The 21,493-nt window shown below is 52.8% G+C and overlaps 8 protein-coding genes across 8 annotated transcripts; 2 read left to right on the top strand and 6 right to left on the bottom strand.

Moving 5' to 3' along the window:
* Positions 1–1,405: 1,405 nt before the first annotated feature.
* Positions 1,406–4,339, bottom strand: AUEXF2481DRAFT_273261 (uncharacterized protein). The gene is made up of 2 exons (XM_013487561.1): positions 3,971–4,339; positions 1,406–3,916 (listed from the first exon to the last, which is right to left on the bottom strand). The coding sequence occupies exons 1-2, from the start codon at positions 4,250–4,252 to the stop codon at positions 1,808–1,810; spliced, it is 2,391 nt and encodes a 796-aa protein (XP_013343015.1). The 5' UTR covers positions 4,253–4,339; the 3' UTR covers positions 1,406–1,807.
* A 5,004-nt stretch (positions 4,340–9,343) lies between these two features.
* AUEXF2481DRAFT_5888 (uncharacterized protein) lies at positions 9,344–10,742 on the bottom strand (the record flags this gene model as incomplete). The annotated part of the gene is made up of 3 exons (XM_013487319.1): positions 9,344–9,831; positions 10,391–10,562; positions 10,680–10,742. The coding sequence occupies 3 exons, from the start codon at positions 10,740–10,742 to the stop codon at positions 9,344–9,346; spliced, it is 723 nt and encodes a 240-aa protein (XP_013342773.1).
* Positions 10,743–11,637: 895 nt separating this feature from the next.
* On the bottom strand, positions 11,638–13,290 carry AUEXF2481DRAFT_30375 (uncharacterized protein; the record flags this gene model as incomplete). The annotated part of the gene is made up of 2 exons (XM_013487373.1): positions 11,638–13,113; positions 13,180–13,290. The coding sequence occupies 2 exons, from the start codon at positions 13,288–13,290 to the stop codon at positions 11,638–11,640; spliced, it is 1,587 nt and encodes a 528-aa protein (XP_013342827.1).
* A 313-nt stretch (positions 13,291–13,603) lies between these two features.
* AUEXF2481DRAFT_98583 (uncharacterized protein) lies at positions 13,604–14,791 on the top strand. Its single transcript, XM_013487560.1, has 2 exons — positions 13,604–14,368; positions 14,430–14,791. The coding sequence occupies exons 1-2, from the start codon at positions 13,679–13,681 to the stop codon at positions 14,673–14,675; spliced, it is 936 nt and encodes a 311-aa protein (XP_013343014.1). The 5' UTR covers positions 13,604–13,678; the 3' UTR covers positions 14,676–14,791.
* Positions 14,792–15,263: 472 nt separating this feature from the next.
* On the bottom strand, positions 15,264–17,099 carry AUEXF2481DRAFT_66633 (uncharacterized protein; the record flags this gene model as incomplete). The annotated part of the gene is made up of 3 exons (XM_013487508.1): positions 15,264–16,757; positions 16,811–16,918; positions 16,974–17,099. 3 exons carry the CDS (start codon positions 17,097–17,099, stop codon positions 15,264–15,266), a joined length of 1,728 nt encoding a protein of 575 aa, XP_013342962.1.
* A 323-nt stretch (positions 17,100–17,422) lies between these two features.
* AUEXF2481DRAFT_5884 (uncharacterized protein) lies at positions 17,423–18,477 on the top strand (the record flags this gene model as incomplete). The annotated part of the gene is made up of 3 exons (XM_013487318.1): positions 17,423–17,830; positions 17,863–18,129; positions 18,184–18,477. 3 exons carry the CDS (start codon positions 17,423–17,425, stop codon positions 18,475–18,477), a joined length of 969 nt encoding a protein of 322 aa, XP_013342772.1.
* A 269-nt stretch (positions 18,478–18,746) lies between these two features.
* Positions 18,747–19,256, bottom strand: AUEXF2481DRAFT_5883 (uncharacterized protein; the record flags this gene model as incomplete). Its single annotated transcript, XM_013487317.1, has 1 exon — positions 18,747–19,256. The coding sequence occupies one exon, from the start codon at positions 19,254–19,256 to the stop codon at positions 18,747–18,749; it is 510 nt and encodes a 169-aa protein (XP_013342771.1).
* A 372-nt stretch (positions 19,257–19,628) lies between these two features.
* Positions 19,629–21,479, bottom strand: AUEXF2481DRAFT_272052 (uncharacterized protein). Its single transcript, XM_013487559.1, has 4 exons — positions 20,734–21,479; positions 20,528–20,678; positions 20,119–20,476; positions 19,629–20,067 (listed from the first exon to the last, which is right to left on the bottom strand). Exons 1-4 carry the CDS (start codon positions 21,124–21,126, stop codon positions 20,001–20,003), a joined length of 969 nt encoding a protein of 322 aa, XP_013343013.1. The 5' UTR covers positions 21,127–21,479; the 3' UTR covers positions 19,629–20,000.
* Between the last annotated feature and the right edge of the window lie 14 nt (positions 21,480–21,493).

The following is a 21,493-nucleotide window of genomic DNA, read 5'->3' as shown; positions in this document are numbered from 1 at the left end:
TGAGAAGAAGGGACGGTGCAAGTCATCAACAGGTACGGGACCCAACGGCCGACGGCGAGGCGTATCTGGGTACCTGCATCCGTTTCAGCACACTCCACCACTCTAGTCGAAGAATCTGGGGTGCGAAGGCCTCGAGAGTTGTGGAAGCTAGTGCTGCGAACCTTTTTCCGCTTTTTTTGTTGCGGCTTTTCGCCATGCAGGTCATAGGGCGTAATAGAGAGAGCAAAGAATCAAGGCAGTCAAGGCAGTCAAGGTGTGGCAGCGAGAAAACCGCCGTGCCCCGAAGCTAGGTCCACGCCTCCGTCCACGATCCTGCAGGTCCCATAAAGCAAAAAATAGTTCGTCATGGTCGATCGCTGAATTATCGGTGGCCAATCCTGCCGTGCTATCATGTCAGCTGAGCCTCTTACGAAGCCCTTGCTGATTCCTCAAGTGGATCTCGAGCGGGACCTCCTTTGATGGCATGACTGTCCGTTGCACTGATAAGGCCGTATTGTAACCGTGGACTCAGTCTCGAACGCAACAGTCACCAACAATCGAGCAACCCTTCTCGAGAGAAACGAGAGAGTCGAGGGCACAAGAGGGCAAAAAGATCGACGAATCCCCAAGGACTTACCAAAAGCGCCATATCGATAAACGGGTATAAACGTTTTTCTCGGTGGCAGTCGCCATGCGCACAATCCGTCGTCGGCCTGTCGTCCAGGTATGGAAAGCCCATCCAACACGGGAGCGGGCCGTTGCTCTCGCTAGCTCTTCCTCCCTTCCACCACCAAAGACGGCCCTACCCAGTCACAGATCTCGGAGCGCTTTTGCTACCTTTGCAGCTTTCCACTATCTTGCACGAACGGAACCAAGATTCAGGTCTGAAACAAGCTTCGTTCTTTCTTTCCCTCCCCACTTTTTGGCCCTGATCTCTACTTTTTCAGCCCTGGCTCTCGGGATCGAAGCCATTGATGACGGACGGGGACGCCCGTCTTGCCGACGGAGTTGGTCTTTGGAATGACATGCATAGGTTTCCAGGTCTGAGCGTTGGCGTTCTCGCCATGAGTTGCTACTCTTCCATCCTGGCAGGCGTTGGACAGATGTGCCACACTGTTCAGTCATGGGGTCGAGTTAGCCATATAGAGAGCTTTTTGACGAAGTCGTCGGATGAACAGAATGTCCGGACCTTCTTGCGTTCGGTATCCAATATTCACCGTGGACGGGAGAGGATGAGCAGAGCCAGAGCGTATATCAAACGGCTTTTCGCTCTATTCCAACTGCTGTATGCGTGACACGTTAGTCTGGACAAGGCTCATCCGATTGATCGCCAGATCAGAGGAATTTGGAAGAGATGTGTGTGTGCAAGAGAAAGCATGATGTGAGAGAGAAAGTCGTGCAAACCAAATCTTGATTCGGGGAGAGTAATTGCTGGCATCTAGATGTCCCATTCTCTTCCTCTTTCCTGTCCGCCCTGCTGCGGTCCCGCAATCCCTTCCGTAATGGGTATTCCCGTATGATACATCGCCGTGCTGAAGAGAAGTCTGTCGCAATAGAAATTAGGTGATTAAAGAAAGTTCTGAACGTAAGAGGTGCAAGAGTGACCATCATGAAAATAGAGCAGAAAGAACAGGGAACATTGAAGCTCAAACCCAGCTTTTCCTCCCATAATGCGCAAGCAAATAAAGCAGACATCAAACGCCTCGCTTCGGGATATCCAGTGCTGTAAGCCGTAAAAAAGAACTGGAACATAGAAAAGAAAACATGGTAGATAAAAGATGGTGTTGTCGTCAGGTGGAGAGATTATATCTGTCGTTGGAAAAGAGTTTCATGCCACGACCGAGTCGCAAGAGTCCGAGGCAGGGCTGGAACCGCCCTTGTGCTTGGTGTTCTTCTCGAAATATTCCGGTCCGTGATTGGAAAATGTGTAATTCTTCGGTCCACTCTCAAGTGCCTTACGAGGGGTAGAAGAGTTTTTGACATCGCGAGGGGGTGAATACTCGTGAACGAAAAAGTCGGCTCCAGAGTTTGCGTGCTGCTTCGGAACCTGCGAAGAGCCAAGAACACCTGGACTATGACTTGAGGATGGCAAAAAAGGCTGTTGCTGGTTGGGTGGCGTCACTTGCTGCATGTGTCCCTGAGAAAAGGGAGGCATGACTGGGTATCCTTGGATAACTTCGCCTGTGCTTGTCATGATGTAGGACATCTGGGTGTCCATGTATTGGGTTTGCTGTTGCTGGGCGGGGTACATGACATTGTGCATTTGGGGATACTCGTTAGGTAACATGCCCAGGAAGCCTTGAGGGTTTGCCTGCGATTGGACCATGGGCATTGTTGACATGTGAGGGGGACTGAAAGCACCGCTGGGGAAGCATTGCTGAGTAGGAGGAGCGGATTGAGGAGGGGTGTTCTCAGTGGGCACAGCCAGACTTCCCATCCTGCTACGGATGAATTGTCCACCGTACAGAGGAGTGGTGGGCGGCGAGAAGTTCATGCTGGAAACGATGTAGTTTTCTTCACCCTCGGGTAAGCTTGTCTGCCTGAGCATAGGCTGAGATTGCATTTGACGTAGCGAGCGTGATGCCTTGCTAGGAGACATTGGGGTTGGCGGAGCAAGGCTGACATTTGATGCAGCAAGACTGGCGTATGCAGGCGAGAAAGACGATACACGACGACCACCGTAGCGGGCATTGTTAGCCTCAGCGAAGGTAGTGTAGCCGGAAGGCGAACGCTGAGCAGAGCCAAGGTTTTTCTGGATGCGACCACCAGCAATTCCATTCATGGCTTGCGATGACTTAATACGGCGCAAGGTGTGACCTCCGGCAGAGTGGGCGGCGCCAACGGGGCCAGGAGAAGTGGGCAAGGGGCCACAGTAAGAGGTGCTACGAATATTTGTGGTTCCCAAAGGAGCAGGGCGAGGGCGCTGTCTACGGGTGGCGATGCTGGATGAGGGCATGGCAGAGCGTTGTGGCGCCATGGTGAAGCTTTGCATCGAACGAGCAAGCTGGACGGTTGACGATTCGCGACGGTTGTAGTCGTCACCGGGGAAGTCCATGGCTTGATCGAGATACTCATTGGGATCAGGAATCGACTGAACCGAGAAGTCGCGACGCATGGCGGCTTCCTGGAACTCTTTACGAAGGTTGTCCATCTCAACTGGTACCGACTGTCCAGGCTGCCATGGAGGAGACGTCACAGTCTGTTGGGAAGACTGGTCGGCGGCAGCTTGTAAGTCCATATCAAATGTGTCTTCTTTGTCCTCTGCTGGCGAAATGGTCACTGAAGGAGCCGAGCCCTCTGAGCTAGAAGACGCGTTGCGCAACTGGTGGTCAGATGGTTTGAAATCAGATATGACATCAGGAGCGAAGGAATCCATGCTCTCTGTAGATTGCATGGGTGGGGAAGTCAATGGGTCCACGGATTGATCGAAGGAGAAGTCGCAGAACTCGGCGTAGTTGAAGTCAGCGTTGGCTGTCGAGTTCATGGCAGAGTTCACATCGGCAGTCGACATGTTGGCAAACGAGGGCTGTGCGTAGGCGTCAAACTGAGCCTGAGTCATGGTACGTCTGTTGTTGTCGGCAAAGGACTCCGACTGCACCGAGTGCTGCGAGGCCAAAGATTGTGTTGAAGCCTGGTGGCGCATGGGCTGTGATGTGATTTGGTCGAGCGAGGCGAAGTTGCTTTCAGCTTGGCTGATGCCCAAGCCGCTGGACATAGGGCCGTCCATGATGGAGTTGTCGCGGATGCCGTTGTACAGATTCGGCATGCAGAAGGGCTGGTCGCCGGGCATGGTGTTGATGCCACCCATTGGGTTGATGCCGACGAAGCTCTGCTGTTGTTGCTGACCCTGTTGCTGTGTCGCTTGGAGCATGTTGTAGGCACCGGCAGCCTTTTTGGCGTCTTGCTTGGACTTTGCTCTGCGGTTCTGGAACCAATTCTGTATACTGCTTAGCCGTCTCGTTCAGCAATCAAATTGCTCGGGGCGACTTACGTTGACCTTGTCTAATGATACGCCGAGGATCTCTGCAAAGCGCTTCTTAGTGTTCGTGTTGGGCTTTGCTTGCTTCCTAAACTCGGACTCGAGCACATCATGCTGCTCTTTTGTCAAACGCGGCTTGACGTCGACGGCCAGGCCAGCCAGGGCGGCAGGGTTAAAATGTGGCATCTGTCCCAGGTGGTCCGAAAACATGTGTGTATCCCTCCTGGTGAAGTGCCTCGCATGGAAGTCTGCAGCCAGGTCTGCATTGAGGCCCGGGTAGTCGGCGAACTCCATGTTGGAAATGGTATAGGTGTGTGTAGCAAGAGGTCGCACTAAACAGAGTGGACTGGAGTTGGCTGCAGTGCAAGGTTTAAGAGAAAGAAGGCCTCGGCGGCAGCCCTCGGGAGTGCTGGTAAGAGGCGGCCTGGAGGCTGGGTGTGTCTCAGATGTGCACGGAGGTAGTCAGGATCAACAAGCTTGCGGGTTGGCCGGTGGTTGAGAGAGTGCGGAGGGCGGCTCAAGATGGTGATGTGTAGTGTGGATATGGTATGATGATGGCAATGGTAAGGATGATATCAATTGTAGCGAGTGAGTGGCATCAGACAAGACGCAGATCAGAAGGAGTTTGAGCGAAGAGTTGGGAAAACGAACGTCGGGGCAGGAACCAGTGTTTGGGTTTTGGAAGGAAGAGAGAAAAGGGTAGCGACAGTCGAGGAGATTAGGGCGCATCACGACTCGGAAGGTGCAAAGCTTGGGAGCGGCTGCACAGCGCAAGCACAGAGATCGCGGGTCCGGCTCGCAGACACCGAGCGGGAGCTTGAAGATCGCTACGATGCGCGCACCACTCACCAGTCGAGCAGGCAAGATGTGCACGTCTGAGCGCCCCCGTCTCACAAACCGAATCAACACATGCGCCGTTGCCTGTCTGGCCAAACTCCTGCGAAATCCTGTCCAGTGTCCACACGCCTGCATCCCAGGCGCCGCCGCCCAAGCACAAGCCTCCCATGCCCATGCCCAACTGACAAGCCCAAGCATCACAAACCTCAACGCTCGCTCGTGACGGAATCGTGCCAAACCTTCCTTGCCTGCAACTTGTCTGTCCATCTCTGCCCACCGTGAGTCTGCCTTGGTCAAACTGCCATTGGACCGCTCTGCCATCGCACGCCGCCGCTGTCATCGTCCTTGCACCTCGTGTGAGACTCTTTTTTACTTCTTCCTGTCCTGCGACGCTTGCCGCGGGAAGAGCCTCACCACCATCCAGCAATCACCACACCGCCGCCTAAAAATAAAGCCCCAACTTGACCACCCTCCATCCTGGTCCCTGCTTCTGGAATCATGTTTTCGTCCCGCTCCCTCGGCAGACCATGCATGAGCGACCATGGATTGTGTTTATTCTCCGCCTCGCTCATCTCTGTGCCATCCGCGATTGTTACTGCGGTATCGTGATAAGTGCTGTCAGGTCCCACCGGCCGAGTTGCCTGGCAGGCACCGTGCAAGAGGGGTCGTTGAGCCACGCGCCCACTCAAATCGACCAAGTGCTCATCATCAGTTTGCGCCACGCCCTGCTGAAGCAGAGCAGCCAAAAAGGATCCACTCGCATTGTTTCGGAGACGGGCGACGCTAAGCTGAGCGCCGGCGCCTCGAAAGTGTCGCTTAGCGGCCGCTGCTAGCTGCCAGCCCTTTCCTGTTCCTGCTTCGTCTCCGACGCATCACCCCGCCGTTGGCTGTGGGGTCAGACTTGCCATGAGGTTTGCGCGCGCTGCCAGGCGCTATGACAGGAGATTGCACTCATGCTTATGCACGACTCGTGCAGGCGAGAATGCAAGACTGCTTGCGACGACTCCGCCATTCCTCGTCTCGCTTGACGGAAGCAATACGGTCAGGTCTCAGGCGCGCTGAAGACTCGCCAATCCGCAAGCCATTCTCGCTGCACCAGGAGGGTCCAGCCAAAAGCGGCTGATCGACCCAAATAGGTGCTTATCATCTATCTGTCCAATCGCTGATTCAACTCCGGCTTCCCGTCTCTCCTCTGAAATCATTGCAGGGCAGAATCTGGCAAATGGCGCAATCTATTCTGCCCGAATGTGCAGTTGCTGGAAGAAGCTTCTTAAATCGCTCTTACTTTGATCTCAGAATCATCATGTTGAATCATGCCGAACTAGCCACGGCGCATCCATCCAAGGCTCAGCATCCGTCCCATGTCCCCGCATCCTTGGTGCTTCCTCCTCGGCGCTATGGTTGAGAAGTAAATCTTCAACTCTAAGCGGGCAAATCGCCGACACTGCGAGGCAACCCCCACCTGATGCAGCGATGCGCTTCATGAAAGCACGAATGCAGTCCAAGTTGCTATACCTAGCTTGTAGTCATCAAGCGTGCAACACAATTAACCCATTTGCTGACAACTTTAAAATATCATCACGACAGATTGGCGGTGGCTGTGGAGCGACCAAACGTTGCGGTGTGTACTCGAGTATGTAACCAAGGAGAAAAGGTAATCACGGAGCAGCGGTTCGTGCTCGTAGCCGCCTGCTGCATGTTCCTGCGCGACAAATATGGCAGCGAGACCTTGCCCCTTTGCAGTGCAAGAGAGAGCTAATTTAGCCATTCCAGCTGTCTGATAGAAGCGACATCCTGACACGTGCAGTATCGGGAGAGGTCAGAGTCGTGCGTGATGACGGAGATGGATGAGTAGACAATGACACCAAACAGCCCCCACAACTTGCGCCTCACTTGATTGCGATTGGTAACTCAAGGCCCGCCCGGCGGGCTTACTCTATGCCCTATGGGCTGATCGGATGTGAGCAGTCCTGACTCCTGGCAACAATCTTGAATGCTGTAACGATGAGGCTTCTTTCACAGGGCGACCACGGTGATTACAAAACTCACCAGACTCTGACAAACGTCGGAGCGAGAAGTATTTTTCTTGCAGAAGAGTATTACCACCAGCGTTGGAGATTGGTCTCAACGTCCCACAATCACCACTGCGACCGCCGCGCGATCTTTTCTCGTCTATGTTATCTACAAGTGCCATAGTTCGAGGTCAAAAAGTGCGGCGGCTGTTGACCTCTGAAACACAAGACTTTCGCCGATTCGCTGGCGCAATCTGTCAGCACACATTGGTCTTTTTTTCCTTTCCCACGCACCTCTTACCTTTCGGATTTTACCACGCCGCTATGTGCTCACATACTCCACTCATCTAAAACTCGGCCATGAATCGTCTATCTCTTGTTCTAATCCATTTGAGGCTCTTTTTTGCGATCGCGAAGCGCGCGAGTGTGGACGAGATTACTTTCGGAGTGTCTGCCCGGCGTGCGAGACCTCGCAGTCAGATTCTTGCGCTGTCGCCATCCTATGGTGACCGCAGCCGCGGGTAAGGTAAGTCCCGCCATGGGTTGGCCTATCTGTCAATTCCTGCTGTCTACAGCTCGGACCCAGCTCGTGTTGCGACTGCATGTGAGATGATCCCAGGTAGCTGCCCTTGGGCCCATGTGCTGCAGTGTCACCATCCATTCGAAAGACACGCGAGTCGAATTATTCTCGTAACACGCTGCTCCGACATTCCGAGAGTCACTTCCTTGGCCTGCATGCGCACACGCCACGGAGCATGAAGAAGGCACAGAAGCGAGTGTAAGGTGACCCTTGCCTTTTTTCCCATTTCCGCAAATAGCTGCTGCGTCTCCCTTTTGAACCCGGGTACCTGCAACCACAAAAGACTCGTAGGCTCCTTGCCTGTTCCTGTCCCGCCTTCGTGGGTCTGTGGTCCACCTGGCACCACACACGAGCTGACAAGAATAAAAAAGAGACCTCGAAAAAGACTCCTGTACATGTAGCAACCTTGCCTTGCATTCATCGTAAGTGGTCCGAGTACGACTGATTCAGGTACCTGCACACATTCAGGATTTTCTCACCATCCTTCCTTTACTCTGCATCGGCTGGCAACATGAAAGATCGCCCCTTTGACAAGGTGTTCTGGATTCGCAAAGATATACTGTACATGCAATAGAGAAATTCTTGCTATACGTGTCTTCATGCGGGCCTGTCATATGCACGCTGCAAAGGCTACTTCTCGCCTCGCTAAAGGTGAAAGCACATCTCACCGCCTCCCAAAGAGATCTTGCAGCAAGAGCAAAGAAGCAGAGGCACGCACATGTGCAGCAAGCAAAGAAAAGGCGAGATAACGTCGCATGATTGTCGCCCAAGAGTCATGACTATCATGCGTTGTGGCCAATGGAGATATCGAGTCGAACCCATACTCCTAGGTCGATTTTAATCGTCGGGAGTGTGGCAGATGCACTCTCATCGATCCCTTGACTCCATTCTACAGATGCAAGTCGTAGCTGAGGAAATCACTCTACCTACACTGCAACTTACAGCACCTGGCATAAACGAGTTCGCTGGCTAGATGTCTTGAGCGTATAGATTGCGATACCATGGCCTCAAGCGAGAAAAGTTCAGATCCATCACCCATCACCCATCAGCACGGTAAGCATAATATATCTTGCCCGATGTCTCGATCATGCCCATGATCAATATACGGATCTTTGGGATCTGGGCCTCGATATCACGGGAATGAACAAGGTCCGCGACCACAACAAAATCTTCCGTCTCGGCGTGTCAAGAGACGGCCTGTCAGAAGTAGCTTGTCGCTCCTCTCGATCGACATTGCCTGATACCACCCGGGAGCAATCTCACGACAACTCAAGACAAACGTCACTCCTTCGTATTCTCAAGAGACGACCTTCTCACATGACTTACTCAGAGGTTTGCAACTGAGTCGATCAGAAACGCGGTTGTCGTCATGGAAGATGATCACTTTACGTCACAGGCAAAAGACTTTGAGCAACACGGTTTCTCAGACGTTGATATCTAGTCTTCTGAGAATTAAGCCGGACATGTAACGATGTCTTTCGGCATTATTACTCGAAAGAACATCCACACGGCAGAAGAAATGATGACGCGCCTGGACGTCTAGGTCACTAAAAAAAAAACCACGGGAACAATCGCGGATGATTCGGAGAGATTTGCTTCTCGATTCACAAGGGTCTTTCTCTTATGTGTGGGAAGTTGCAACGGTCAAATGTTGAGATTGCAGCTGCTGCGTGCGAATTTTTGATTGTTGCCCCCCGCTCCCTACAAACGGTTTGGCTGCGTCGGCATATACAGCAAACCAAACAACACTTTTTACCCCTTCATCAAACTCTTGCCATAGCAACTAAGATACCAAAGGGAATAATGCATGAAAAAGGGATGGAAGGACATGACGCTTATTTCGCTTGCCTTTTATCTAACTCTTGTGTTTCGCATCTTCTACCCCAATCTATCTATGCCGCGCCTGTGCAAACGCCCTTTTCAAAGCAAAGTAGCAACAATCAGTGTCTCCGTTATCTACTGGACCAGTGCATCCTTGATTGATACTTCGACCTTGCCAGTCTTCTTGTCCAAGTTTTTCATCGTCACGCTGCGCATGTCACGCACGATCCAAGTAGCTCCGGCTTCCTGCAGTTGCTGCACGGTATGCGTGGTTGCCAATGCGACGACCTTGTAACCTGCCGCTATTCCAGCACGCACACCAGCAGGAGCGTCTTCGAGTACTAGAACATCGTCGCCCTTGATGCCTAGTCTTTCGGCGCCTAGCTTGTAGCAGGCCGGGTCTGGCTTGCCCTTTGCGACTTGCTCGGCGCTGACGAGGTGCTTGGGATGTGCTAGACCCATAACTTCCAGCCAACCCGTGACCAGAGGTTGTGTGCCCGATGTCACGATGGCCCAGGGTGCGGAGACTTGCTCGAGGGATTCCAGGATTGATCGACTGCCTGGTATTTCGACGGCGTCGTGACCCCATTTCTTGGGTATGGCACCTTCTGCCGCGCAGACGTCTAAGCAAAGGGCAAGAGTCATGTTAGCTGATGGGTCTTTTCTGCTTGCGAGACATGGTGTGGTGGGGGATGAGGAAGTCATCGCCAGATGGTGTGCAGAGTAGAGTGCATGGCGTGACTGTACATCTTCCCGACGTGATTGACGCGATGATTGGAAGTGTTTCTGCTTCGTTTTTCCGCCTTTCCTTCCGCCTTGAATCCTGAGACAAAAAGACGTTGCGGGCAAAGCTGAGTGTTGCAATGTGGGTGGGACTTTTGAAGGGCATCGAGAGACATGTATAACGCTCGAGTGGAGAAGTCGATCATCATCGCTGGGCAGCTTCTCTAGGCCCTTTCAGGTACACACCCTGTGATAGCATGTCTGTATCGTGCTGGACAGGTGGTTGGCTCACCATGGCCACTCGTGGCGGTCGCTTGAGAGTGAGCACTTAGAGGATCGCCTCAAGCCCGTGTTTCTCGCGTTAAGGAGCCAAGAGTAGGCAATGATGAAAAGATACTGTACCAATCGGTGACTCCGGAAGTGGCAAGTGTAGGGACAAAGGGAAGGAGGTTTACGTACACTCCCAGTTAGCGAGCTTAGGCTCCAAGATCTCGAGCACGTCGATTGAGCGCCTTCCGTGAGAGGTAGCGAGAATCACTTCTGGATCCACGCCGATGTCCTTGCCGATTTGGTGCCAGTGTTTGATGATTGCATTGGTGCTGTCGATGATCGTACCATCCATATCAAAGAGCTGTGAGTTGCGAAGGTCATGTCAGTCAAGATTCGTTGGCTGGTCAAGCCTTGTTGATCCACCCGATTGGCCTCTCTCGGATGGAGACTTGATACAAGGCGTGATCATATCACTAACCAGTGCTGCGAAAGAATGGACCTCAATGGGCGCCGAAAAGTTGTGCTGGTCAAGGTGCGGCATTTTTGCGGTCATGCGGTTTTGAATTCGGAACGCAGTCGAAACAGTCTTCAGTCGGTGCGGGATATTCTTCCTCTTCGTTTCCTTGTAGGCGAGTGTTTATGTATATATACATGCGTGAGGTGACTCTCAGTTGGGAGCAAAAGTAAGGGTGACTCAGACCGCTTGCCTTCCTATCGTCGGAACGTCCATAGTAGGAAACTCCGACCTACGCAAATCAGTGACGGGCATATTGAGGGCAACGACATTCAATTATGGATCTCGAGCAGACGTAGTAGTGCTCGATCATATATCATGCCTTCGGATTAGGCTAGATCGATGTTTCAATAACTTCAATTCATAATCAATCGAACATCGTAGATGAGGTTTCAGCCAGGGTTGTATCGTCAACAAGCGGCATTGGCTCTTCTTCCGAGCATAGAGGTATATAGGATGATAGTGGCACTAGAGTGAGCGACGTAATAGCAATGCTACATCGCATAGGAAGCGTTATCACCGAGATATGGATTTCTCTAGTGTTGGTTCATCAAGTACCTGAGCATAGGGAACGTCTTTTACCATGTCATGGAGTGTTCAGCCAGGGGGCGACCCTGACCGTGTGTGAACCCGATTGACTTATCAAAAGGGCAGTCCTACCTGAATGAGACTGCAGCAAGACGGTAAAACTGATAGACTGACATCGACACATCTTCTGTTAGGAGGCTGACGAACCGGACAGGACGAAATGGAGGACGTGCAGCACACGGAGACAGGGGAGCGAGCATCAATATCTTGACAAGCCATTCTTAGTTCAAGGCCGGGTATCTCGTTAAGTGTATGCAATCGACATAAAAAGGAACATGAAAGAACTCCGTACGCACTAGAGACCAGACCAGAAGAAACCACTTTTCCCATAGTTTTACGACTCCATTGCCGTATCATCAGTGTTAGCATCATCACCCCAAAGACCCTCGAGCTTAAACTCCTTGGCCCACTCGGTGACAATCTCCTTTTGGTCACCAACAAGACCGGTGCTGTCGCTGTTGCCAGGAGTCTTCTTGCCCTCCTTGGCGAGTTGTAGCGTCGGTGCGTCCATCCAGCCTTGAATACGACCGTCTCTCCAGTCAGTGACGACGGTTTGTGCAGCAGCGTGAATGTTGGGAACACCGCCCTTTCCAAGACGACCGCGCTTACGAGCGACCTGGACGAGAAAGTTTGTGGTAAGGTCGCCGTTGGCGACCATTAGGGCCGGCAGGCCGTAGACATCCAGCATCTTCTGGAAGCCATCGGGACTGCCACTCAAACGCTTGAGTAGCAGAGTAACGGCAGGAACGGGGTCGTCGATCTCCTTTGGCGGTACAGCGTTGAGCAGGATCAGACGGGCTTGCTCTTCCGTGCGGCTCGCCTTTGCACCCTCAACAGACGAGGGGAAGACGATACCGGGCGAGTCGAGAAGCTTCAGCTTGCTGTCGATCTTGACCTCGCGCAAGCTGGTTGTGACACCGGCCTCAGCACCAGTAGGGCAGTTGCCCTTCTTGCCGAGCTGAGAAGTCAGGGCGTTGATAACGGAAGACTTGCCAACGTTGGGGTAGCCAATGACACCGACAGTGATGGCGCGCTTGAGTTGGGAGGAGTGTGCGTAGGTCTTGAGGGCGCGGAAGAGCGTCTCGGAGGTACCCTTGACAGTCAAGGCCTTGTGGTCGAAGGTACGAGCGTTGGCAGCCGAGTTTGCGGCACGGAGAGGGAGGGTAGGGAAGGAGCGACGGAGGTGGATGAGCCAGTCCTTGAGGACTTGAGGGGGGATGAGATCGATCTTGTTGAGGACGAGGATCAGACGCTTGTTGGCTCCAGCCTCTGAAGCCATGATCTGTCTCTCGACCTCCTTTGATCGTGTTCCGTTGGGGTCGCGAGCGTCCAGCACGTACAGGACGACGTCGGCCTGCTCGATGACATTCTTGAAGACTTTGTCGAAAGCGCGACGAGACGAGTCCTTGCGCACGCCAGGGGCATCCATAGTCTGTTCCTCGCCAGCCACCATGTCATCCTCGGACATGTCCTCGTCCATGTCGTTCTCATCCTCGTCAACTTCGCCATCAAAGTCCTGTGCACGAGCGCGGGCCGAGGCGAGCAGAGCAGCCATGGGGTTTGCGGCGTCCTCGTCCATAGCGTCGTCGTCCATGTCGCTGAGATCAAGATCCTCGTCGTCACCGGCAACCTGGTCGATATCCTTGACATCAATGCCCTCGCGACGAGCCTTCGCCATCAGACGCGCTCTTTGCTTCTCCTCCTCTTTCCTTCTCTTTGACTCTTCAATCTCCTCGAGGACCTTTTGCTTGAAGGGGAACAAGTTGGGAATACCGGGATCCTTCTTGATCTTGGATCTCCATTCTGGGTTCTACAGGAGGAGGAGCCGGCGTCAGTATTTGTCTTGGTTTGGCGGATGGTGGAAAAGTTGACGAACGTTCTTTGCTTGCTTGCGAAGCTTTCTTTGCTTCTCGGCAGACTTTTTCTGGATGCTGTTGCGCAGGCGCGTCGAAGTGCGCTTCGAGATGGGCTTTCCGACCTTAGGCATTGTGAGATGTGTGTATGGTCGAGTACTGAGGCAAGGTCGAGAAAGTCTCCCAGGCTCAAAAAAATGTATGGCCAAACGCGGAGAAGAAGCGCTGCTAAGGCCGATGTCCGCGCTTGTACCCGCCAAGGCCGCTCCGTATGGCTGCTGGCAGCCTGGCACATGAGCTCTCGGTCAGTGGAGGCTGGAGCAGTCGCGACTCGCTCGGTCATAGCCAGCAGCATCCCGTCGCTGTCCCCGTTCCTTCCACATACGCAATCACAAACCCAACCAGTCCAATTGTCGCCTCGATCGCTCCTTCCCTGGCCATATCGATCGTGTACTCAACTCTTGCATCTCTCTATTCAACCTCACCCCGCGACATCCGCCGAGGCCCACATCATCGCCCAACATGTCGCTGTTCTGGTCAACTCCCTTGGACATAGACATTGTACTCGAAGATGCCGACGAACGCGCCATGGTCGACGTCAAGATGGACAAGAACCGTCGCGAAAAGGCTCCCTTATATTTAGACGGTGAGAGTGTCAAAGGCGCCGTCACCGTCCGTCCGAAAGACGGCAAGCGTTTGGAGCACACTGGTATCAAGGTCCAATTCATTGGTACGATCGAAATGTTCTTCGACCGTGGCACTCACCACGAGTTCTTGTCCATGCAAACAGAGCTGGCCGCACCCGGAGACCTACAACATCCCCAGACCTTCCCCTTCACCTTCAAGAACGTCGAGAAGCCGTACGAGAGTTATTCGGGTGTCAACGTGCGTCTACGCTATTTTGTACGCGTCACCGTGAGTCGCCGTATGCAGGACGTTGTGCGCGAAAAGGATCTCTGGGTCTACTCGTACCGCATGCCGCCAGAGACCAACAGCGTCATCAAGATGGATGTCGGCATCGAGGACTGTCTGCATATCGAGTTCGAATACAGCAAGAGCAAGTACCACCTGAAGGATGTCATTGTCGGCCGTATTTATTTCCTACTGGTTCGTCTGAAGATCAAGCACATGGAACTTAGCATCATCCGTCGCGAGACAACAGGCGTGCCGCCGAATCAATACAACGAGAGCGAAACGCTTGTACGCTTCGAGGTACGTCTAGCCCTTGAGCATTGCTTACACAGCCTAGACACATACTGACACTTATTTACAGATCATGGACGGCTCACCCTCTCGCGGCGAAACGATCCCCATCCGTCTCTTCCTCGGAGGCTTCGACCTAACGCCCACCTTCCGCGAAGTAAACAAGAAATACTCGACACGCTACTACCTCTCCCTCGTCCTCATCGACGAAGACGCCCGCCGCTACTTCAAGCAAAGCGAAATCGTCCTCTACCGTCAAGCGCCCGAGGGTGTCGAGGCCGCCCAAAGGCAGGCCAAGGAGATACAAATGAGCTGAAGCCAGACGCCCCACCGTGATCTCTCTTTGCAGCTATGAAGTGATGGTGTTGAGGGGGAGAAAGAAAGAAGAGGTCATGGTGTCGGGACCTGCAATTTTAAATATATCGACGAGAGTAAGAGTGCATTTGGCAAAAGTGCTTCTTCACACGTGGCCAGATATCTGCGCGCAACAATAGCGAGGCGTTTATGGCGTCCTTGAGGAGGGTTGGTTAAGAAGGAGAGAGATGAGGATCGAAGCATCGTCCGTCCATGAGAGTCTTTGTAGGCACATTAATGCCTCCCATGTCATGTTGTATTGTTCACGGAAGAGAACAACAATGTCCAGAACAACGATCGTTGTTTGATGTAATATGTAAATACGAAACAACCATTTTCCATTTTGAACATTCATCATCATGTATTTGAGCTCTATCCAAGCTATTCATCCTAAACTGTACTCCCGAAGGAGGATTTCCCAAGAAGAAAGAGAAAAAAGGTATAAACAAAAGAAGTGAAAACGCCAAAGATCGCCTTTTAGACCCATCCCATATGCTGCTTCTTCCTTTCTTTTATACATGAAAACCAAGGCATCATCAGTCGTCTCCTCTTAAACCTCATTGCTGGGGTAGATGACCTGGTTGCTGCCGACAAAGTCCTCCTTGATGGCACGCATGCTGACGAAGCGAGCCAAAAGGTTTGCACTGCCAGCCTTGTCGTTGGTACCGCTTGCTCTGGCACCACCGAAAGGCTGCTGACCAACAACAGCTCCGGTAGACTTGACGTTGATGTAGAAGTTACCAGCGGTGTTGCGGAGAGCTTCTTCGGCGAAGCGGATGGCATAGCGGTCTTGAGCAAACACTGCACCAGTCAAGGCATAGTCGGAAGAGGCGTCAATGTCCTTGCAGATGTTGGCAAAGGCGTTGGGAGCAGCGTCGTCGTAGACGTAGACGCAGAGGACGGGGCCGAAAAGCTCTTGCTTGAGAAGAGGGTGGTTGGGGTTACTTGTGGCATAGATGGTGGGGTGGATGTAGAAGCCCTTTGAGCCGTCATACTTGCCGCCGACGATGAGCTCGAGCTCAGAGTCGTTCTTGGCCTCGTCGATGACCTTGCTCAACTTGTCGAAACTGCCTTGGTGGATGACGGGTCCGATGAAGTTGGAGTAGTCCTCGGGGTCGCCAATCTTCAGCTTCTCGGTCTCGGACTTGAGACCCTCCTTCACGCTGCTCCATAGCGAGGCAGGGAAGTATGCGCGGGAAGTGGCAGAGCACTTCTGACCTTGGTACTCGAATGCACCACGGACGGTGTTGATGACGGCGTTGGAGACATCGGCTGAGGGGTGGATGAGATGGAAGTTCTTACCACCAGTCTCACCGACGATACGAGGGTAGCCCTGGTAGCGGCCCTCAGCAACTCCATTGGCGATCTGACCGTACAGGCTACGGAAGACAGAAGTGGAGCCGGTGAAGTGGAGAGCAGCGAATTGACGGTGGGCGAGGACAACCTTGGTTACCTCTGCAGCATCACCGGGGATGAACTGAATGACACCTTCGGGAAGGCCAGCCTCGAGAAGGATCTTGTAGAGAAGGTAGTTGGAAGCCATGGCGGCGGGCGAGGGCTTCCAGACGACGACGTTGCCCATCAGAGCAGGGGCACACGCAAGGTTGCCTCCAATGGCAGTGAAGTTGAAAGGCGATACAGCATAAACGAAGCCCTCGAGAGGACGGTACTCGACACGGTTCCAGACTCCGGGGGAGTTGTGTGTGGGCTGGTGAGCGTATGTGTCTTGAGCATACTGAACGTTGAAGCGGAGGAAGTCGCAAAGCTCAGCAGCGGCATCGATCTCAGCCTGGTATGCGTTCTTGCCCTGGCCGGCCATGGTAGCAGCCATGATTTCGTAGCGGTATTTGCCAGCAATCAGGTCGGCGGCCTTGAGAAAGACGGCAGCACGGTCGGCAAAGGGAAGGTTCTCCCATGCTGGCTTAGCGGCCAGAGCGGCATCGATGGCAGCTGAGACGTCCTGGGAGGAGGCGTTGCTGTAGGATGCAACAGAGTTGGCGTGGGCCGAAGGGTCGGATTGCGAGAGCTTGGTCTGGTTGGAGATCTGCCAATGTCTTAGTTCTTTGCTCTTGCAACTCGGATCGACCTTGTTCCTACAGTCTTGCCGGCAATCTTGACAGGCACATCAATGGGAGCTTGCTGTCTGAAGCTCTTCAGAGCAGCTGCGAGCTTTTCGCGGTCCACAGTACCTCTGGAGTAAGTAGGCTTCGCATCTTGGTCAGCTTCACTGTTGCGTCTTCTTCGCATGATCAAAACATACATTGGGCTCGTTGTTCACCGCTGGCACCTTGAAGGTCGCGATACTGCGCGTGTTCTTGATGCCATTGGCGAGGGATGTCGTCTTGGGAGCCTTGAGGTAGCTCTGGAGGGTGATCCTGGCGGCCATGATGGTGAATGACTAACAGAAGACTGATACAACGGAGAAAAGAGTAACAAGGACTGACTCTGACAGCACTCAGGACAGGTCCAGTTATTTATCTGGCGACCTTTACACCACCGATAGTGTCTACGGCTTCCGTCGGCTGGACGCGGCTGTACACAGAATCCCCACGTTTGGCCGCGTTTAAGCTCCCCCGAGCGGCCGAGGGCAGGCAGACACGAGGGTGGACGACTGGCATGTGTATGACCCTTGATCCTACTCTGGTATGATGATCTGTGTGTTGCGTCTGCCCATCTCGTCCTGCTTTGGATTGGCTCTTGAAAATCACAATGTCACCGATGGCACTTGACGTCCTGAATTGGACTTTGCAGAGGGATCTCCAAAACATGAAGTCAACGAGCTCGCACTGTAATGCGAGCTTGACGTATATATATAAAGAGGCCACGAGACTGCTGTTCTCCTACATCATCTTCAACATCCTCACCAATCCTACAAGTAAGTCCAACTCTGTGTCGTACAATCTTTATCCCAAGATGCGTTTCTCGACTATTGCCGCACCTGTGATGGCCCTCTTCGCCACTTCCGCCTATGCTGGTGTCATGAAGCGCGATGCGACCTCTGATCTTCTCATTCAGCAACTCAGCGAGCTTACTCAAATGTCCAAGACCTTCACACCCCAGATCAGCGCCATCAAAGCCGGCGGTCTGATCGCTAAGAGGCAATCCAACCCTTTCCAGGTACCATCTTACCTCCCGTGCTGACATCAAAGTACAATGTTCTGATTTGTCTTGTAACGCCTATCATCGACGACTTCCGAGCTTTCATCGAGAAGGAGACTGCCGATATCCAGACTGTTGGAAGCATGCCCCCAGTCTCCGATGAGACAGCCCAAAGGCAAGTATGCTCGGCCTATTCGACTTTTGTGCAGGCCCACCAAGAGCTTCTCAAGGTTGTGATTGGAAAGTCCGGTCTGCTGGAAGGCATCTTCCTCGGCCCTGTCGCTGCTGTTCTGCGTTCCCATGAGGGCGCTCTCGATGTATGTGTAGCCCCTGTCAAAGTGACAGCCTCCTGCTAATATCGTGAATAACAGACTGTTTCTTTCATTACAATTGACTCTGTGGCCTCCTGCGCGGAGGAGGTCACCAGCCAAAAGAGCTCCCTGGATGACACACTTGGCAAGGCCATCTGTGCTTATACTCCCAGCGGTTCTCTTGGCCTCGATCTGTTCTGTGAGAGTGCAGTAACATGGTCCAGCAGATGTATGTATGGACGAGATGCAGAGTTGTGTCACAATCCGATTGTGTATATTCAGACAGCATGTACGGTATGCTATGCCGACGAATACAATGTGTTCAAATACTTCAAGTGTAGAATCCGCAAGTAGTGCCGTATTGATCGCTACAATATTTTTGACGAGGAGGAATCTGTCCTCTGGACCGGTCCGAGGGCTTGCGATATGGGTGTTTATGCCAAACTTTCCAAACCTGGAAGTACTGTAAGTCCCAGTGCACGCTACCATTTGACCATGACAATTCACGCTCTTCAAGAGGTTGGTAGCCTCCAAGGTTGGTTGAAGTCAGGAAGAAGTAGCAAGAGCGGCATTTCCAGGAGAACGACGGCGCGTTTGTGAGCCAGAAAGCTACTGTTGCCCATTCAAGGAGTCGCATCGCTGCCTTCAATTTGTTCTGACACCCAGGCATCGATTCGACGGGCTTGACGCTCCTTTGGTTTGCCCTCTGGTTTGTCCTCGGGTGTATCTTTGGCATCGTTCTCATCATCACTGTCTTTCTCCAAGAAGATGCACTTCTTGTTGTGTTTGCGTACCGCAGTCTCGGTGAGAAAAGACGTTTGTTGCGAGCTTGCCAGTGCCCTTTCAGTCTCATTGACCGAATTCATAAGCCATCTCGTGGAGGCGGGAAACACATCAGGATCGTAGTCGTGGCCTGAGCCTTGTTCCAGGTTCAACAGCTGTCTAGCCAAGGCTTTTGTGCTTTCTGAAAGACCTCTGCAGCTCGGCACGTCTGCATTCGAAGCTTCTTGCACAGGGAGGACGTGGGCATCACTCGTGTGTCGGACGTCGGCTTGTTTCGACACTTTGAACTGTGGTTTCGAGGCCGTCGCAGAACCGTTCTTGGGTGTAGTTGGTTCTTGTGAACAAGCCATGGTGATGGAGGGCTGTAGCTAGCCAAGGGGAAGGAAGGAGAAGACGGCCGTGAGAGAATTTCCGAATACGTGATCACCTCGAATCGGGGTTGTGACGACGCGGAGAAGCTACTGTAGAGATACTCAAGGGGGGCCGTACATGTACACATACAGGCAGTCATCGGCGATATGATTGGTGCATAATGAGATCCGAGGTCTCCATGGAAATTGTACTGGACATCGAGGATGATCCGGCATTCTCGGGTGGTCTCGTCGATGTCGATTTCCATCATGAAGGAGCGACTTCCGAGACCTCGGGACAGCATAAGTAAATAAGCCTGCACAAAATCCGCACAACATGCTAAATATCCCTAGCCAAACGCTTAACTTCCCGCAGATCACATACCCCAAAGACGATCCGCGATCGCCAATTCGTCGTGCGGGTTCCGAGAATTGTTCCTGTGGTGGATGTACCGCAATCGGCAGAGGAGTGATCAGACGCCGAAAGAGCGAATTGCATCGGACAGATGCGAACAGAAACTATGTACAGTGAAGGGAACAACAAACTCATCTTCTTGCCTGATAGTCCACCCGAGACTACGGCGATGATTGGCCATGTCAATATATCATGGATCCTGATGAAATGCACAAACGAGAACCTCACAAACGCCACAATGTACAGAAGAGTCCAACAAAGACCCATGTGTCAGCCAGATATCATACCCATTCCCAAGTCATTTCTTCATGACCGACGCCCCGTGTGAGCTATCGGAACTCGACGGCACCAATGCAGCCCCTGTCTTCTACGTGTACCAATTCGAGTTGTTGGTATCTGGATCAGAAGTCAGTTCCAAGGCCGGCCCGCGTGGGTATGGCAACATACTTTTCACTCCTGGAGTGGAAATAGATTCCAGAGACCGAACCGTTGCGTTGGTTAAAGCAGATGTAGTAGAAGCCTTCAAAGCTTGCCCCAGTGATGGATTTGACCTTGTGATCTGGCACCAAGAAGTACTCTTTCCACCTCATGAAAAGATGCTCACGTTGAGCGAAATCCTGACAGGTAAAGTTGGGCGACTTGGCCTGCTTGGCCAGTGGCTTCCATGGCGGAAATCGAGCCCAGTGTTGCATGTCAACCTTTTCCGTAGACCCCCATTCCGGATGTGCGGTTCTAAATGAGTGTTTCGTACCGATTATCTCGCCCTCAAAGTATGTGGTCAATGTTGGATGGTCATCGGTGAGGCCTAGCTAGTGTCAGTACAATAAGTCGGCAGCCGCTGTCATTGACCACATACCTTGGATGCGCAGGTAACCGCAAACGAACGACTCTTCCATATCGACATGCTTTATCTCGACCTGCACGTCATAGGTCTGACGGTCCGACTGCTGTGTCCCTCGAAATTTGCTGCCCGATTGGAAGAAGGACGATGTCAAGCAAGGTATCAGCTGATGGGGCACAACGTCAGCGGCGGAAGTCACTGCATGTCGAGGTTGTACGAACTCTTGTTCTGCTAAGGGGATAACTCGAATAGGCGGGAGAGGCATGTGCCGAGGTTGACGGTGTGGTTCGTGTATCGGTCTCTTTTGGTTCATCGTTCACTGGACTGGAGGGAGTTGGTAGTCGCGCCTCTGTCGATAGATGATCCTCATCGAGGTCCACGGGTTTTGTGGGTGTCTCCGACATGGTTGACTCGGGGTCCTGATCCTCTTCAGGTGTGGGCATTTGTGCGACAGATTCGGTCACGAGATTACGACTCTGATCGGAAGATGGCGAGACATGTTCGCCTGGTTGTGGGAGGGTCAAGCGATCTTCTGGTGGGCAAGTCGCGTGAGTTGCACTCGACGCGGAGATATCGATGGGCGTGGGTTGCGTTTCGTCATGGGGCGTGGGCATGTTGCGCGAGAAAGATCGAACAGAGAAGAATGGCTATCGCGGTATTGAACAGGGTCGAGTATCAAGAGTGACAAGGGTGGCACGCAGTCAATAAATTAGAAACATAGGAAGGTTAGCGCAGGAGAAAGGCAGTGTTTGGTTTGCGGAAGTGTCAATGAGAAAGAAGTCACCATCCTTGACGCTGCACTTGCCAAGCCCATCATTGCCTCCGGGGTAACCTTAACTTCTTTGGCCTGGGCCGAGTCCGAAGAGTCCATGTCGCCGTCTTCAGCGCATCCGTGCGTAGCCCTACAGACAGTGTGCAGTGTGCACTCAACACGTGCTATCTTGTTTGTCCAGTCTTGTCAGACCTTTACGACTACCATTG

Source organism: Aureobasidium subglaciale (genome assembly GCF_000721755.1).
Source record: "Aureobasidium subglaciale EXF-2481 unplaced genomic scaffold scaffold_13, whole genome shotgun sequence".
NCBI lineage: Eukaryota > Fungi > Ascomycota > Dothideomycetes > Dothideales > Saccotheciaceae > Aureobasidium > Aureobasidium subglaciale.
Note: the sequence above shows the minus strand (reverse complement) of the source record. Positions and strands in the feature narration are given on the sequence as shown.